Genomic DNA, 17,602 nt, shown 5'->3' on the forward strand with positions numbered 1-17,602 from the left:
TTTCCGCCGTTTAGCCCAGCCTGACATGGACATTGGGATGGTCAGCCACCACTTCTCCCAGCAGCAAGCCCCCCCCAACCAGACGGCCCCCTGGCCCGACAGCATGATGCCCATCGACCAGACGGCGTTTGTTAACCAGGCCAGGTGAGATAACTGTACAAAATGACCTTTACGTACAGTTTTCATATTTTATCTTCTTAAATTATTATTTCTATTATTTTTAAGTTTCTTATTAATGAGCATATATTTCTCATCAAATATTTTTATTTTATGTTATTTGACATTTTCTGCTGCTTGTTTTTTATTTCCTTTTTTATTTATATATTTATTTTATTCAAAATTATCATAAAACCCAATCTCCCCCCCCCCTTGTAATTTTTTGAGAATTTTGATGTTTTGAACTGAAAATAAATATCCTCTTTGCAGGCCGGTGCACACGGCCCCCCAGGAGGAACTGCTGCTAGGTGGGGGCCACGGCTCTGGGGAGGTGGTTGCAGTGGACGAGGGGGTCCTGATGTCCCAGCTGTACACCGCCCTCAAAGACTTCGATGGGCTGGAGGAGATCGACCGAGCGCTGGGGATCCCGTCTCTGGTAGAACAAGTGAGATTAATCTGAGGGAGTGGTTTCAGAAACTGCGGAAGCCCTGAAGGCCAAATTCAAATACTGAAATAAAAAACCCAAGATTATTTATATTTATTGTTGTTGTTGTTGTTGTTGTTGTTGTTGTTGTTGTTGTTGTTGTTACCTGTATATTGTAATATGATTATCTCTAGCCCCTGACTCTCGGGCTCCTCTGATTATTTTTCCATCTCTCTTGTTCCAGAACCAGACCCTGGAGCAGGAACAGTTCCAGCAGGACCCTTCCATGATGATGGACCAGAAGCCCCCCATGTACTCCCAGCAGTTTGCACCCCCACCCTCACACATGGCCCAGAGGGGGGGTTACCCCGGTGCCCCCATGCAGGACCCCGGCTTCCACCCCATGTCGGGTCAGATGGGCCCCCGCCCCGGGTACCCCATGATGAGGATGCAGGCCCGGCCCGGCATCAGGCCCGGGGTGGGCGTCCCCAACCAGCCCAATGCCCTGCGGCTGCAGCTACAGCACCGACTGCAGTCCCAGCAGGTACGTGCAGACCCCCCCCAGCAGGAAGTGATCACCTGTTTATCAGACGGCAGCATCACACAATCAGTCATTTTATTCTCTGCTGTCTGTCTGACCGCCCCCCCTCCCTCTGTTCCTGTAGAACCGTCAGCCGATGATGGCTCAGATGAGCGGGGTCTCTAATGTGAACCTCCCCCTCAGAGCCAGCGCCCCCAACCAGGTAAATGATCAGCTGAGGGAGGGGGGGTTCCTCTGGAATCAGCCGGAGAGCATGATGAACTTTAATGAGATCTAAATCTGGACTCTTTCTCAGAGCTCCCTGTGGTGCAGCTGTACTAAACGTACTTCAGAATGCCCCCCCCCTCTGCACCTGTTGCACACCTGTCTGGAGCATAGTCTAACAGTGCTGAGGGGGGGTAACATCCTGTGTAGCTCAAAAAAGATGACGAGTATTTATGTCTAATCATGTTTTCCCTCCTCAACAAGTTCTATATTTCTCTGACCTGTTATCCTCCTCCTCTTCCTCTTCCTCTCCTCCTCCTCCTCCTCCTTCTCCTGCAGGGCACCATCAACGCCCAGATGCTGGCCCAGCGGCAGCGCGAGCTGCTCAGTAACCACCTGCGTCAGCGGCAACAGCAGCAGCAGAGGAGCCTCGCCATGAGGGCCCAGGGCCTCACGCTGACCCCCAGCATGAGTAACCCCCGGGGCCCCCAGCCGGCCCCGCAGCAGTTCCCCTACCCGCCCAGCTACGGTACCAGTACAGGCCTGGCCTCGCCCCCTCTCTCCCCCAGCCTGCCCTCTCTCCCCCCCAACCCTCAGCTCCACATGCATGGCTCCTCCTCCTCTTCCTCCTCCTCCTCCTCCTCCCAGATGATGATGGGAAACTCAAACATGATGGGCGGACAGTACGGGGCCGTACTCAGCCCCCAAATGCAGCACAGTGCCTTTCAGTTTCCCAACTCAGGTACTGCCCCCTCCCCAACCCCAGCCGCCCACACACGTACGTGTGTGTGTGTGTGTGTGTGTGTGTGTGTGTGTGTGTGTGTGTGTGTGTGTGTGTGTGTGTGTGTGTGTGTGTGTGTGTGTGTGTGTGTGTGTGTGTGTGTGTGTGTGTGTGTGTGTGTGTGTGTGTGTGTGTGTGTGTGTGTGTGTGTGTGTGTGTGTGTGTGTGTGTGTGTGTGTGTGTGTGACTCCAGCTGCATCACAGGCTTCAATCAGCTGCCTCTGAATGATCTAAATCATGCAAAGTATTTAATAAAATGTGAGACTTCATGGAGCGTCGTCGTCAATCGTTCATAACTCAGGGTTTATAACGTCTTCATTATCAGGTTAACACTCTGCCAGTCCACATGAAAGGGTCTGACACTGCAAGTAAGTCACGAACGCCCAAATGTTAGTCTTTAAAGGGTCGGAGCACGGGGCTCTTCTGCAGGAAGTGAGCGCCAGACAAGCTACATATTAGCTGCTATAGATATTATTAGCTTCATATTAGCATCAGTGGTTTGGATTAATGACACAAGAAAAAAAATAGTGTTAAAATAGTTCAATTTTAGAGCAATTTTTATACAAAAATGCAGCCAAAGTGCTTCAGAGTAAAACACCCGTAACAAATATTTTAAATGTGTAATATAGTGTAAGTGGGTTTAACACTTCCACACTTGGTTTTGGTAATCAGTTTAGAAGTTCCCTATTTGTAATCTTTCACACATGTTTATCAGATTATATATGGAGTATGTGACAATTCATGAGCAAACTTGCATATTATCACAATATTTTAGTTTAACTTGAGTTAAATAGGTCTTTCAATGTTTCAAATGCTCTGTAAACAAACTATTTCTAGGCAAAAGATGTATATAATCTCCAAAATGGAGTCCTGCTGCACCCTGTCTCTCCAGCAGAGGGCGCCAGCAGCTCATTATTGAATCTCACTGAGGATGAGTGTGTGTAATCTGGAGTAACACTGATCTGTGTGATGACATGTGTGATCCATCCCTCTCTCACAAATCTGTTTTTTCTTATAATGACTCCTGCTTCCTCTTCCTCCTGAACTCCCTTTCCTTACTCCCTTGCTTCCTGCTTCCTTGCCTGCTTCACGCATGTTGCTCACCTTTATACATCATCATCGTGTTCCCCTATAGCAAAGTCTCAATGTCCATTTACACCCCCCCCCCCCCCCCCCTTCAGGTATGAGCCAGCAGGTGGACGGAGGCTTTGTTGGCCCCGGGGCCCCCCAGAGCCCGCTGCTGTCCCCCCGCATGGCCCACACACAATCCCCCATGATGCAGCAGGGCCAGGGGAACGCTGGCTTCCAGGGCTCCCCCGACATGAACGGCTGGCCGCAGGGCAACATGGGAGGCAACAGGTGAGCGCTTCCTCTAAAGTCATTTGAATTCATGCATCATTTCCTCCCTATTATTAAAGCACCTCCCCTCTCTCTGCAGCATGTTCCCCCAGCAGCAGCCCTCCCCCCAGTTCTCCCAGCAGAGCAGCAGCAACATGTACAACGGAAACACCATGAACCTCAACCCCGTGAACAACATGGCCGCCAGCAGCATGGGCCAGATGTCTGGACAGATGAGTGTCTCCTCCATGGCCTCGGGGCCGTCGCCGGGCCTGCCCTCCATGGGGCCCGAGCAGGTAAACACCAGAGGCCCTTCCCCATGTATTAAGACTATTAATGAGGTGGAAATTAAGAGGGTTTTAGAGCCAGAAATACCTGAAATGTAACTTTAAAAATCACAGTTTCAAGCATGAGACTTTAACAGCTGTTCCTGCAATGGTTGATTTTGAATGCTTTAGCTTCCAAAACATGTGTTTATTTAGACTATTGGAAAGGAAACACCCATTTATCATGCATTATATTGTAAATTGGTCAATTTGTGAATGTATATTTCTCCTTAATCGACCAAAAGTTAGCCTAAATAATGCTTTCCTTGCATTTTCAAACTTGACATCTAAGAGCACCTGTAATAATGCTGCTAATTGTGTGTCATTTATTGTACTTTATCAGGCCAGACACTAAAGTCAAGGGGCATGCACTGGTCAATTTTGAGGGTCTATTTTTTCAGAAAAGTTGAAAAAAAAGACCAAATTATTATCTAATATTTCTCGTAAATTCACCAAAAATCCCTACAAAACGCCTCATTAGCATATCTAAACGGAACATGTCAGAAAACTTGTAATGTAAAAAAGAACTCTTTTATGTCAGTAATTAAGTTGGGAAGTTTCAGGGTGATATCTGATAGTTTAAATATTTCTCATTGTCTGATTTTAGAACGACATCAGCCTCAGATCGTAACAAAATAGACCCTTAAACAGCGACCGGGGGACCCAGAAAAACTAAAAGCCCCGTCCTCCTCCTTTCTCCGGTGAACGTGTTTGTGTGATCATAAGACTCCTAAGTGTTCGGACTTATCGAATCGCTCGTGAATAATTCACCCGTTAGTTTACGTAACTCCTGCAGAGTTCTGATGAACTTAGAGGACAGTGATGTAATTATCAGGGTGCACTTTAGAGCCATTTAGCCCAGACGTTACCCAACGTGCAAACACTCGTCTGTCTGGACCTGGAGCATGTGTCTAAACCTGCACACGTATGCACGGAAAATAAACAAGTCAGACTTTTAATTAGATATCAAATATATCCCCTCCTCCCCCTGTGCTGATTATTTAATGCCTCTGTGTTGTTGCTGTTGCTCGTGATGCTTTTAAGCCCAATAAAGCGGCATGAATATTTAACCTGCTGCCGTTTGATCGTCTGCACTTCAGACTCACACCAGTATATCTGTCACTGGATTTATCCTCCTCCCACGATCATAGGAATATATTGGCACTTAGATTATTTCAATTATTTACCGTTTGGCCATTAGCACGGCTGTTTGGTGATTTACTCAGGATGCTTTCTGTTTGTTTATGGGCTTTTACACAAGTTCAAGTTCTAAAAGTTCAAGTGTGGGGCTGCTTTGTGTTTATTAGAGCTAAAATCATCAGTTTCTCACCTAATTTTTCTTTGGTTTTCTCGCGGTTAACAAAAAAGGAAGGTCGCTGTTTGAATCTCAGGATCTTTTATAGTCATCCTGCAACAGAGGGTGGAAAATAAAACGCATCCTTGTACATTTGTGCTGCCCAAAAGTGTCTTTGCTGTTGTTAAAAAGGGCTCCCGTTTACTTTGATTCCTCAAGAGTTTCTTCCAGTTTTGATTCTTCGTTCAGCGTGGAGGCGTTCGAGAAATCAAAGGTAACACAGGAAGAGTTTATGAAATACAAATGCTGACTAGGCTTCTCAAATCATGAACCTTTTCTCTTTTATTTCTTTAACAAATGAAACTCTGTTCACCGGAGGTGCTTCAAATAGAGCGCTACAACTAAGCTAAAGGCGGCTAATGTTGGGCTATAGAGGAACTACAGCACGGTCACATGACTTCACGTCACCACCGCTAAGCTAAAGGAGGCTAATGTTGGGCTATAAAGGAACTACAGCACGGTCACATGACTTCACGTCACCACCGCTAAGCTAAAGGAGGCTAATGTTGGGCTATAAAGGAACTACAGCACGGTCACATGACTCCATGTCTCCACCGCTAAGCTAAAGGCGGCTAATGCTGTGCTATAGAGGAACTACAGCACGGTCACATGACTCCATGTCTCCACCGCTAAGCTAAAGGCTGCTAATGTTGGGCTATAGAGGAACTACAGCACGGTCACATGACTTCACGTCACCACCGCTAAGCTAAGGGAGGCTAATGTTGGGCTATAAAGGAACTACAGCACGGTCACATGACTTCCCCACCGCTAAGCTAAAGGAGGCTAATGTTGGGCTATAAAGGAACTACAGCACGGTCACATGACTTCACGTCTCCACCGCTAAGCTAAAGGCTGCTAATGTTGGGCTATAAAGGAACTACAGCACGGTCACATGACTTCCCCACCGCTAAGTTAAAGGAGGCTAATGTTGGGCTATAAAGGAACTACAGCACGGTCACATGACTTCACGTCACCACCGCTAAGCTAAAGGCTGCTAATGTTGGGCTATAGAGGAACTACAGCACGGTCACATGACTCCACATCACCACCGCTAAGCTAAGGGAGGCTAATGTTGGGCTATAAAGGAACTACAGCACGGTCATATGACTTCACGTCACCACCGCTAAGCTAAAGGCTGCTAATGTTGGGCTATAGAGGAACTACAGCACGGTCACATGACTCCACATCACCACCGCTAAGCTAAGGGAGGCTAATGTTGGGCTATAAAGGAACTACAGCACGGTCATATGACTTCACGTCACCACCGCTAAGCTAAAGGCTGCTAATGTTGGGCTATAAAGGAACTACAGCACGGTCACATGACTTCACGTCACCACCGCTAAGCTAAAGGCGGCTAATGTTGGGCTATAAAGGAACTACAGCACGGTCACATGACTTCACGTCACCACCGCTAAGCTAAAGGCGGCTAATGTTGGGCTATAGAGGAACTACAGCACGGTCACATGGTTCAGGGGTCTAGGTCTCATTCCTGCACCTGTCTAAGATTATATTATCTTTGTTTTTTATGACTAAGACAAAGCCTTACTGACATGTTGATGCTAGTTTTTGTTAGCATGCTAATGTGTGTCGTCTCTCTGCAGAAATACTGTTGACCCTCATGGAGTCGTGACCTGAACCTCAGCTGGAGAGAGGAGCCCTTTAAAAATTGTACAAACATGTATCCAACGACCCCCTCCACATTGAAGCACCCAGGCCGTGCCCTAACCTCCCCCCCTTCTATCCCTGCTTTTTTGGGGGGGAGACCCAGGAGAGCGATGGTGGAGGAGAGCCTCGGTTCTGCAAGCATTCACCGTTGTGTGACTTACTGTGGGCCTCCTGTGTGGGGGGCACTGACCCTGGGGCGGTGTTTGGGATCCTTCTTCTGATGAATGTATTCCTCTCAGTGGACAGCGGCCATTTACAATCTCATCTCAAAAGGACGTACACTGATCTCGTCCCGCCGGCGGCAGAGGCTCCTGCGGACGCCGGGTTTGCCTTTTTTTTGTGCTGTTATTTTATTCTGATTATTTTAGTGAAGATGTAGAATGAAGATCTTTGAAAAACACTGCGGAAAAATGGTTTGAGTGTATGATTAGACTAATGTAGTCCAGAGGTTTATATAGTGTATTAAATTAAGTTTTATTTTTCTGTATAGATTTTAATTATTGTAGATGATTCTTTATCCAAGTAGCAACGAGAGACGGAGAGAGGGTTTCTAAAAAGTGTGAAAGAGGCACTTTTTGTTTTATAATTTTAACAGTAATACTCTTCTATTAACCTGAATTCTGGATTTTTCTTTGGTCCTGTACTTTCAGAGGAAGAATCATGTATGGTTTAAAGATGAATTACAGAGATTGTACATACCAATAAGACGTTTTTCTTTCCTATTTATTTTACCGCGTAGGGTCTGGTTCCCCCGTCTGCTCACGACGGTTGATTTCCGGGATGTTTTTTTTTTTTGGGACGCCGTGACGGTACGATGCAGACGGGTGTGGGAGGGTGGGTGTACGGGGGTGTGCTGTGTATACAGTGTACAGATTATCGCTTGCTTCTCTGCCTTTAGCATAGACACACCATAAAAAAGACTCAACACAGCCATACACAAAAAAAAGTGTGCTTTCTATGTCGTCCGAGCTGCTCGGTGCAAACTGTTCCAGTGTGATGTAAACAAGCAATAACCTTTCTTTCTTTTTGTAATTTTTGTACAGTTTCCTGACGTTTTTTGCTCCACGTTTGGACGCAGTATTACATTTTTTTATTGCAGTTTGTACCAAGAGAGTCTCCATCCACACGCAGCGATGTTAGATTATGCAGCAGAGGTCAGACTGCACGCTTCACCCCGCTCTGACACACACTTAGCCATATTTACGACCTCAGGCAGTCATCCAAGTGTTCGCCGATGACTCGCTGCTCTTACTGGGGAGTTCAGTGTGATCCAAGTCATCCTCTCTAACCTCAAAAATACATTTTATATATATATATATATATATATATATATACACACACACACACACACACACACACAACCCAGGACAAACTTGGAGCAAGCCAAATGATCTTTTCAATTGGATTTCTGAACCCTTTTACCAGCTTTTGTTTTCTGAGCACGCTTTGAGGCCCGCAGAAAACCAAGTTGATGTCACTTAACAGGGTCCTAACGTAGAGAAACAGGAAGTCATGCTGAATGTATTAAAGTCATGTGACCGCAGCGTTTAGAGGAGCTCTCTCATCGGTGTCAACGAGACGAAGCTGCGTCCGTGTTTTTCTTTTTTGCAGACGTCTCACACCTTTTTGATAAATACTGTCTTGATTGTATCATACAGTCGTGCAGAAGAAGCCTTTTTGAGCCATTTAAAAAAAAAATAATGATCACAGCCCTTTGCAAAATTTCCAAAGATTGTCAAGATTTTGAAAAATAAAACGATTCAAAGCCATGTGGTAGCAATGCATTTTTTTAGCATTTATAACGAGGAGCAGATCAATGCCCCTGACAAATATCCAGGCCACTAAAACTTATTTTTTTCTCGTCAGCTTTTGGTTTTAGAGAACTTTAAATGCCCTTTTGTATTGCCTGCCAATTTCCTAGAGCTAAGATGCAACCTTGAAATGCTAACCACCCTTAGCATAATGCCTTAGATTTGTCCGTTCTTGTACATTACGCCGCTGTCTGTATAAATTTGTATAATGACTTGTGTACAAAACTGAACGGGGTGCATCATCGCTCAGTTCATCGCTCTGTTGTGTTACCCCCCCCTCCCCTTCACTGTTTTTATGGAAAAGATGATACATAGGGATATTGAAGCAATATGTAATATACTATACTTTCTGCGGAAAGCGTTGTCCCCCCCCGTTTTAATTTTCTGCATTGTTCACAGGAATCACACTGTATACCCGCATCCACCTTTGTACTGTGTGTGTGTGTGTGTGTGTGTGTGTGTGTGTGTGTGTGTGTGTGTGTGTGTGTGTGTGTGTGTGTGTGTGTGTGTGTGTGTGTGTGTGTGTGTGTGTGTGTGTGTGTGTGTGTGTGTGTGTGTGTGTGTGTGTGTGTGTGAGCGTTTTATGCAAAATTAGATAAAGAGAAGTTAAAACCACAGTTATGCAAGTTGTGAACTAATATGGCTTCGCTGATGCTATTTTCCTTGTAAATAAAGAATTCTGTTATTGCAGTATTTAACAGAGTGACTCTTATTTCCTGTGACTGAAATTTAAATAAGTTTAACCCCCCCTATGCATTGATTGTATTTCCCTCATGAGTGCACAGATATGAAACGCTTATTAAAGACGGCTCAAAGCGACTAAATGACTCTAATCTTCGGTTAACGTGTTTATTATGTGCTTGCTGCTTCGTTCCATGTATTTGTTTATAAATGTAAAGTGTATTCTGCATAGTGATACTGCAAATAAAAAATATTGATTGATTGATTGAACGATAATTGGAAATAAGGTTAAGTATCTCACTCATAAACCACACCATTTCAGCTAAATGTAAAGGCTTAAAATGTGCGATATAAATAACTGTGTTCTTTCATAGGGACAAACATGATGCAAAACTTAATTTTCCACTATTTTTTTAATTGCAATTAAGACATGTTAGAGCATGCAAAAAAGAGGGAATAAATAGAAAAGTTATTAAAATATCTAGCTTGAATTAACATGCAAAACTCCACATGAAAATGCATTTACAGCAACACCTGTTCATTATTTGTGCTTGCTGCTTTATTCTATGTATTTTATTAACATGTTAAATGTATTGAATAACTGCAATACACCTCAGAAGTCCTCGAGTCTTTTTTTTGTTGCATTTTAAACAGAAATAAGTCTGATTTTGCTTAAAAAACATGCAAAAACTGAACTCTTAAAGAAGCATTTGGTGTTTATTTGTTGCACTTTGTGCCATGTTCTATGTATTTTTAAATGTAAAGTGCATTGACTAACATTTCTTGACTGGGACAAGGACAAACAACAATGACTCATACAGCACATTTGTTTTTTAATTGCGTTTTAAACAGATTCAAGTCGGATTTAGCCTAAAAACAGCAGCTGCACAGCGCTACAGCAGTCCGAGGTGTTGGCGTTAATACAGATCATTATCAGTTCTCTTAAGGAAGTTCGCAGCCTTCTTTTCATCTCCTAATTCACCACATCCAAGTCATAACAGCCCCATCTAAACTCCACGGGGGGTGGGGGGAGATAGCATCGCGTGCAGGGGTGGGGGTCATTGTAGCAGACAGGGTGTGCATTGAGATGCATGAGGCTGGGTGGACCAATAGGAAGCCTCTCCTGCAGAGACCCGGCGGTGTACAGTGAACTGCCCTCAGATGACCACCGACCCACAGAGCAGGTCCCGCACAATCATCCTCATCGCAACCTCTACATCCGGGCACTTTACACCAAGACCTGCAGCGCGAGGACATGACAGAGTGACTGTGAAACTTCTCTCAGCATTTATCAAGGTAAGAGGGTTCTTCAATGTTTATTCTCTCTTAATTATATTTCTTCATGCTCTACATCTATATTCTTTGTATGTCCTAAGTGTGTTGCACTGTTGGATACTTTGCGTTGCCAAAAGTACGCCGATGTGCATATGACAATTAAACCTTTGGAAACTACAGCAAAAGCCCGATCATGCACATTTATTTTAAAAAAACCTACAGCCTCCAGAGTTAATTGGGATGTAATTCCTCTCTGTAATACAACTTTTTGCACGAATTTAAAAAAAAGAAACGATCGGCGAAATGATTTGGAAATTACGCGCACTCCCATCTCAATTTCTCCTGTTGATTATAACAATGTCCTTAAGCTCATATTGCTCAAACATTTCCCCTGCTGACGTCTTTATTTATTTTTCTGCATTGACAGTAATGTGAAGTCTATAAAAAGCTTTTCTAATTTAAAACTGTATAAGATCGTCCGATTTATTTCGGAGGAATTACGCACGCTTGCATCTTCACTTGAATTTGTCTTGCAAGCTATAATAGTTTCTGACGCTCATTTTACTCCATCGTGTCCCTTTGCTGATTCTATTGCTATAAAAGCAGTATGCAGTATTTAAAAAGGCATTTAATTTAAAAGTATATTAGATCCTCCAATTTATTTTGGAGTTACCCACGCTTCTAAATGTCTCCTGTTAATTTAAATATTTCCTCAACTCGTATTCCTCCAACATTTCCCCTTTACACATGCCGATATTTTCTTCCTGCGCTGGCAGTCATGATGGGTCTATAAAAGGCTTCATTAATGCTGACCTCTGCTCCGGCTCTCTGTTCTGTAATTAGTGGCCTGACCCTGGTTTGTCTCTCTTTACTAAACGCTTCCCAAAAGCATCTGATGTGTGTCCTCTCGGCTGGAAATACTGCACAGTGTGCCCTCCCGTTTACCGTGCACTGCTTTTACTCACCATGCAATATTGGTCAGGGTTTTATCTGCAGGAGTTTGATGACGATTTCATTTGGAAAAAGTCTGGATAAGTTGCAGGCTTAATTCGTTTACAAATGCATATCGAGGAACATTTCGTTTCGGTTCAAATATTTGATTTGAGTCCTTGTGCTATTTACGTTTTTATTGTGATGCGCACAGCAGGACTTCTTGGGATTACTTCTACACAACACAGGGAGTGAAATGAGCAGAGTAAGACAAAGAAAACAAAGAACAGCATGTGTTTTAATGTATCTGCATTTCCTGATCAGTCGAGGTTTCTCCAATTTGGGCCCAAAGTTATTCTTAACTTTTGGAAAATGTAAATAAAAGGCTCTCTTAAATTTGAAAGGGAATCCATCCAGGTGTGCTCAGCTGTTTCTGATTTTAGATTCAACTTTTATAAGGACTATCAGGGTTACTCAAATTAAATAGAGCGGAAAGACCCAAAAAACGACAGAAATCAAACAAAGAACATCATTTATATTGACCTGCATTTCCTGATCGATTCCAGGTTCCTGCCACTTATCTCCGGCTCGGTTCTGGATTATTAGATAAAGGAACTCGACCCCTGTGGTCAGCCTGTGTCCTTTTTTAGATTCGTGCCATTAAACTTTTACACCTCCCGCCTCTCTCTCAGGACTCCCCCCCCCCATCATGTCGGTGTCCCTGTCCTCCCTCCCGGCGGTGCTGAGGGAGAGGAGCTGCTTCCAGGCCTCCATAATGAAGGGCTACCCTCTCCATCACCCCCATCACCCTCCCCCCCACTACATGGACTTCTTTCAGCACAACCTCCTCCACCCGCTGAAGTCTCTGGGCCGCCTGGTGTCCGACTCCCTGCAGGGAGGAGGACCCCCACCTTTCCACCTGCAGGAGCACATCTTCTCCTCCTCCTCCTACCTGACTTCAGCCCCCATGTCCTCAGACATCTGCAGCCCGGTCAGTGAGAGCCTCTCCTCTTCCTCCTCATCCTCGTCCTCTCCACCCAAAGACACCCTCCTCCGGCCCCGCAGTGCAGAAATGCCCAGGGAGAACCGGGGCTCCTTTAACTTCAGCGAGGAGCAGCTCTTCATGGTGCTGTACGGATACTCCGGGGGTCCAGAGAGGAGCGGGGGCCACGCCATCTCCGGACTCACCCTGCCCGAGAAGACCGGTAAGAGTCCTGAGTAATTATATGGTTATATAAGTTAAATAAGCTTTATCATTTCTTAAAATTTAACCAAAATTACAATTAAAATACAAGAAAAAAGGTCAAAAACTAAAAGTCTGTTGACTTTAGGTCTATTTATATCCAGTTAATCGTCAATACCTGCTTAAATTACCCCACTCAATTGAGAAACCCATTTTCTTTCCAGTTTCTGACTTCCACATCCTCCCACTGGACAAAGACACCCTCGAGCTTCCAGAAGGTAAGCTAACCCTCTCCATAATCTCCTTTAATACCTGTATGTTATACAGCTGATGTCTAACTCTGGTTCTCCGGTGCTGCAGGGCTGACCCTGGTGCAAGCGGCCTGGGGAGACGTGTCCCACTGTGGTGTGTTCACTGACAGCAGCAGCATCCCCAAGGGGACAAGGTTCGGACCCTTCAGAGGGAAACTGGTGAACACCAGCGAGATCAAAACGTACGACGACAACACGCTGATGTGGGAGGTGAGGAGCTCAGATGTCCCCCAGAGAGTTCTGTCTTCTGGAGGTTTAAACTTTATATTGTTTGCATGAATCTAACTCTTCCTCTCTGCTGCAGGTGTTTGAGAACGGCCGGCTGAGTCACTTTGTGGACGGCCGGGGGGGCTCGGGGAACTGGATGTCCCTGGTGAAGTGTGCTCGGTTCCCGGAGGAGCAGAACCTGACGGCGGTGCAGGTCCAGGGTCAGATCTTCTACGAGGCCTGCAAAGAGATCCGGCCCGGGCAGGAGCTGCTGGTCTGGTACGGAGACTGCTACATGCAGTTCCTCGGAATCCCCCTCACCCTGAAGGACCCCCGAAATGATGGCAACAGCCCCGTGGAACCCCCCTCTGAAGGTCAGCAGAAGCCCCCTCTCTGCAACACACACCCCTCTGGTTCCTTTAGCACCACTAAACATCCCTTTATTTCTTCCTGCAGATTCTGGGGAGGGGTTCAAGTGCGACCGCTGTGGGAAGGTGTTTGCCTACAAGTACTACAGAGACAAGCACCTGAAGTACACCCGCTGCGTGGACCAGGGCGACAGGAAGTTCCCCTGCCACCTCTGCAGCAGGTCCTTCGAGAAGAGGGACCGGCTGAGGATCCACATCCTGCACGTGCACGAGAAACACCGGCCTCACAAGGTAGTGTGTGTGTGTGTGTGTGTGTGTGTGTGTGTGTGTGTGTGTGTGTGTGTGTGTGTGTGTGTGTGTGTGTGTGTGTGTGTGTGTGTGTGTGTGTGTGTGTGTGTGTGTGTGTGTGTGTGTGTGTGTGTGTGTGTGTGTGTGTGTGTGTGTGTGTGTGTGTGTGAGATGCTTGCAAAAGTTCCTGTGGTGCTGAAAGAACAGCTCCCTGCTTTATGAATGTTTAGCTGACCTGATATAAATCCACGATTTTATGCAAGCTCTTATTTTGAAAGAGCACAATGCATGTCTGCAACAACAAATATAAAAGAGTGTTAGTCATTTACAAAAACAGAGATACAACCCTCCAATGTCTTGGATATTTGTATTAACGTGTGTGTGTCGGTGTGTGTCCTGCAGTGCTCGGTGTGTGGGAAGAGCTTCTCCCAGTCCTCCAGTCTCAACAAACACATGAGGGTTCACTCCGGAGAGAGACCCTACAAGTGTGTGTACTGCAACAAGGTGAGAGGACCCTTCATATTAAAGATTAGGCCACATTTGCTCTATGAATGACTCTACCTTAAACCACATCTGAAATGTAAATAAAGAAATAGATATATGATATTATATATGATATTTAGCACGTGTAAAAAATAGAATAAGGAAATGAAACGAGAATGATTTCAAAGAAAGGAGATTCTACATTGCATTGATTTATTTTAAAGGGCCTTTTTCAATAAGTAAACAAAACAACAAATAAAATAAACCGCAAAAAAACACAAAAGACAAGATGCATTTCAAATGTTGATAATCAGCAGTACTTATCATAAACAGTCAATTCTTCCTCCTCCTCCTCCTCTCATTTGGATCCATTTACTCCTCCTCATGTCATGGTGCATTTGGCTCGCGCCCCTCACCATTGTTTCGGGGGGCTTGCACGCGCCGAGGAGACACTTACATGCTAATTATTGCCAGATGTGCCCCCCCTCTTTGTCTGCAGATTACCCTCTGACTTTAGGAGAAGTCTTTGTGTTTCTTCTTCGTGTCCTCCTCCTTTTATCACCGGGAAGGGTTCAACAATCCTCCTTATCGTCATCAGACGGGAGGGGAAGGGGGGGTGGTTAATAAGAGAGGAGGGGGCATTAAAAACCGTGGATCAGGAAACGGAAATAAATAAGTTTGACTTATAAGCGACTTGAATAAGACACACCATTGTAAGGATTATTTGGGGTTTATTTTCTCTCCTATGAATAATCGTTACATTTAATCAGTAAACGGTCAAATAAATGCAATTCAATGAGTCATTTTAGCCAAACTATCCGGACGAATTTACAAAAATACAAATGGAAACGCAGTGCCCAAAAATACCCTGATTATCGTTTTCTAAATGTGGTTTAACATCGCGAAAAAATGAGAGTCAAATGTTCCTTTCAGAGTGATAGTACAGATGTCTATCAGTGAGAGGAGTCCTGCTTAAACTCGTGGATAAGCAAAAGGAAATGTTGTCTTGCCGTAATTAAATTGCCACAGCTGGAGAAAACCTGCTTCAACATTAAATGTAAGCCCAAAGATACAGTAGTAAAGAGGAAGCTGCATTCAAACACCTGGTTTGTGTTTTTAAAACGAAACCACCGGCAGGAGGTCGTTATTTAAATGTGGTCTTTTTTTAGTCAGCTAAATAAAATGTAAAGATCTGGAAAAATACTTGGATTTATAGGTTTAAAAACAGCTGTTTGAATGTGTTTATCCTGCGATCCTTTCCTGCTGTAAAATGTCATTTAATACATCGAAAAGGAATATGTTCCTATCAGACAGAGAGGAAACAGTTTGTTACGATGGATAAAAAACGGAAAGGCAAATGGACTCTCAATAATAATATATAGGTTTACAAAATCTCACATTAATGACTGGATTCTCCTCAGGCCTTCACTGCCTCCTCCATCCTGCGCACACACATCCGGCAGCACTCCGGGGAGCGGCCCTTCAAGTGCGCGCACTGCGGGAAGGCCTTCGCCTCGCACGCGGCTCACGACAGCCACGTACGGCGGACTCACGCGAAAGACAAGCCCCCCCCCTGCGAGCTGTGCGGGGCCAACTTCCAGGAGGAGAAGGAGCTCAAGCTCCACATGAAGAGCCACCATGGTGGGACATTATTCCATCTTAAAATATGTTTGAAAGGCCTTTTTATTTTAGATATGTTTTATTTGTATTATTTAAATCTCTGTATATCATTTTTATACCTTTTCGTTTTTATTTTATTTTACATTTTACAATTGTCATATATGAAAACAAGTGCAATTAATTTAAATAATATTGAGAAGAATATGTGTTAAATTCAATTCAATATTGTATCCTTTCTTTTGAGGGCAGAACGTGTTAGTAAATGAATGTTTTGTGCATGCAAGTAATTCAAATAAGCAAATTTAAATACATTTGAGGCTTTTTATTATCCCACAACCGGGTAAATTATCCATGCATTATTGCACTGAATATGCACTTTAAATGGCAGAATGTGCATATATATATATATGTATGGTATTTAATGCAATCGGTTGCAATTTACAAGTATATTTTAGTTGTATATATTTAAGGCTGCAAAATGAAACGTAGCAGGAAATCTGGATATTGTATTAAGCTTGTTTCTCGCCCTGCAGACAGACCGGTCCTGCCCAGCACTGCTCTTCCCATTTCTCCGGACACTGGACATCTGGAGAAGGAAAATCCCAAATCACAGAAGACGTTTCCTCACAGCGGGATCACGGTTTTAAATCAGGAATACCGGCCCTGGAATTAGTCTGGGGTGTGTACTACCACAGAAACCACAGGCACTGAGAGAGAGATGAATCGGAGGTTTTTCTAAATGTAAATGCTGCTTAAAAATAAAAAAGCTCTATAATGAAAGGTCTATTTAAATAGGCTCCTCTTAATGTCTACATCTATTTAATATATGTTGTTGTCTGTTGGTCTTTACTCTGCTGTTGTTTTAATAATAACAACCATTATTTAATTATTATTACTTGGGTTTTTTCCTGCTTCGACAAACGCTTGAAAAGCAAAGCTATTTTTATCCGATCTGTGTGTAAAATAATTGTTGTCTTTAATTTATTATGTATGATGATATTTTGTATGTCAGGCTGCAGAAGCTGTTGTTTATCTATGAGCTTTTTCATGATCACCAAATAAAAAATCAGCGCATGGAAGACAGATTGTTTTTTTTGGAGAATAAATGAAGCAAATTGAGAGAAAATTCATTTAACAGCAGAAAATGTCCTTTTAAATTATAATCTTCACACTTTTTACTGCATGCATGTGTATTTATGGTTCAAAGACTGAATGATTCAAGTCAGAAATGTCACAAACAAAGAAAATAGAATAAGAAAGAGGAAAAGGGACCTCATTTTGATCAATTCCAGCACCTTAATGACGTTAAATGTGATTTTGTCGGTACATTTTGTTGTGACATCCCTGCAAACATGTTATCAGTTTCCATCAGTCTTGTTAAATAATTCAGATAATGCTTGGTTAACATTTTGCACACACACACTATTTGCACTTGTGTGTGTGTGTATCCGTGCAGACAGTGTGTGTGTTTAAATGCAGCTTGTGTGATGGATTGGAGTGTGCACGCTGGCAGTAAAATGAACAAACCCCTCCGGAGCTAATGAATGAGAATAGAGTGCAGCAGTGAGGCGGTCTGCTGCCCGGAGACAAAGAGCTCAGTATGACGGACATCTGCCCCGTCCCTCACCAACTGCCCCACATGTGTCCTTACTCAGA

At 44.0% G+C, this 17,602-nt stretch overlaps 2 protein-coding genes across 2 annotated transcripts in view; both read left to right on the forward strand.

The window, feature by feature from the left end:
• ncoa2 (nuclear receptor coactivator 2) overlaps positions 1-9,551 on the forward strand; it is a 52,835-nt gene extending 43,284 nt beyond the window's left edge. The window contains 8 exon segments of the mRNA XM_063912798.1: positions 15-144; positions 427-601; positions 825-1,124; positions 1,246-1,323; positions 1,665-2,067; positions 3,288-3,465; positions 3,545-3,740; positions 6,726-9,551. Of these exon segments, the coding sequence (XP_063768868.1) occupies positions 15-144; positions 427-601; positions 825-1,124; positions 1,246-1,323; positions 1,665-2,067; positions 3,288-3,465; positions 3,545-3,740; positions 6,726-6,737 (1,472 nt within the window). The 3' untranslated portion in view covers positions 6,738-9,551.
• A 2,644-nt stretch (positions 9,552-12,195) lies between these two features.
• Positions 12,196-16,892, forward strand: prdm14 (PR domain containing 14). Its single transcript, XM_063873910.1, has 8 exons — positions 12,196-12,691; positions 12,894-12,947; positions 13,030-13,190; positions 13,285-13,561; positions 13,644-13,846; positions 14,246-14,347; positions 15,748-15,967; positions 16,480-16,892. The coding sequence occupies exons 1-8, from the start codon at positions 12,196-12,198 to the stop codon at positions 16,617-16,619; spliced, it is 1,653 nt and encodes a 550-aa protein (XP_063729980.1). The 3' UTR covers positions 16,620-16,892.
• The last annotated feature ends 710 nt before the right edge of the window (positions 16,893-17,602 follow it).

Source organism: Eleginops maclovinus, chromosome 21 (assembly GCF_036324505.1).
Source record: "Eleginops maclovinus isolate JMC-PN-2008 ecotype Puerto Natales chromosome 21, JC_Emac_rtc_rv5, whole genome shotgun sequence".
NCBI classification, from domain to species: domain Eukaryota; kingdom Metazoa; phylum Chordata; class Actinopteri; order Perciformes; family Eleginopidae; genus Eleginops; species Eleginops maclovinus.

What these genes read in the sequence shown, in the direction of transcription:
- prdm14 (XM_063873910.1), top strand. Translation starts at nt 12,196, where the DNA reads ATGTCGGTGTCCCTGTCCTCCCTCCCGGCGGTGCTGAGGGAGAGGAGC. An exon ending in ACAACACGCTGATGTGGGAG is followed by an intron (nt 13,191 to 13,284) that starts GTGAGGAGCTCA and finishes TCTCTGCTGCAG; the next exon opens with GTGTTTGAGAACGGCCGGCT. An exon ending in AGAAACACCGGCCTCACAAG is followed by an intron (nt 13,847 to 14,245) that starts GTAGTGTGTGTG and finishes TGTGTCCTGCAG; the next exon opens with TGCTCGGTGTGTGGGAAGAG.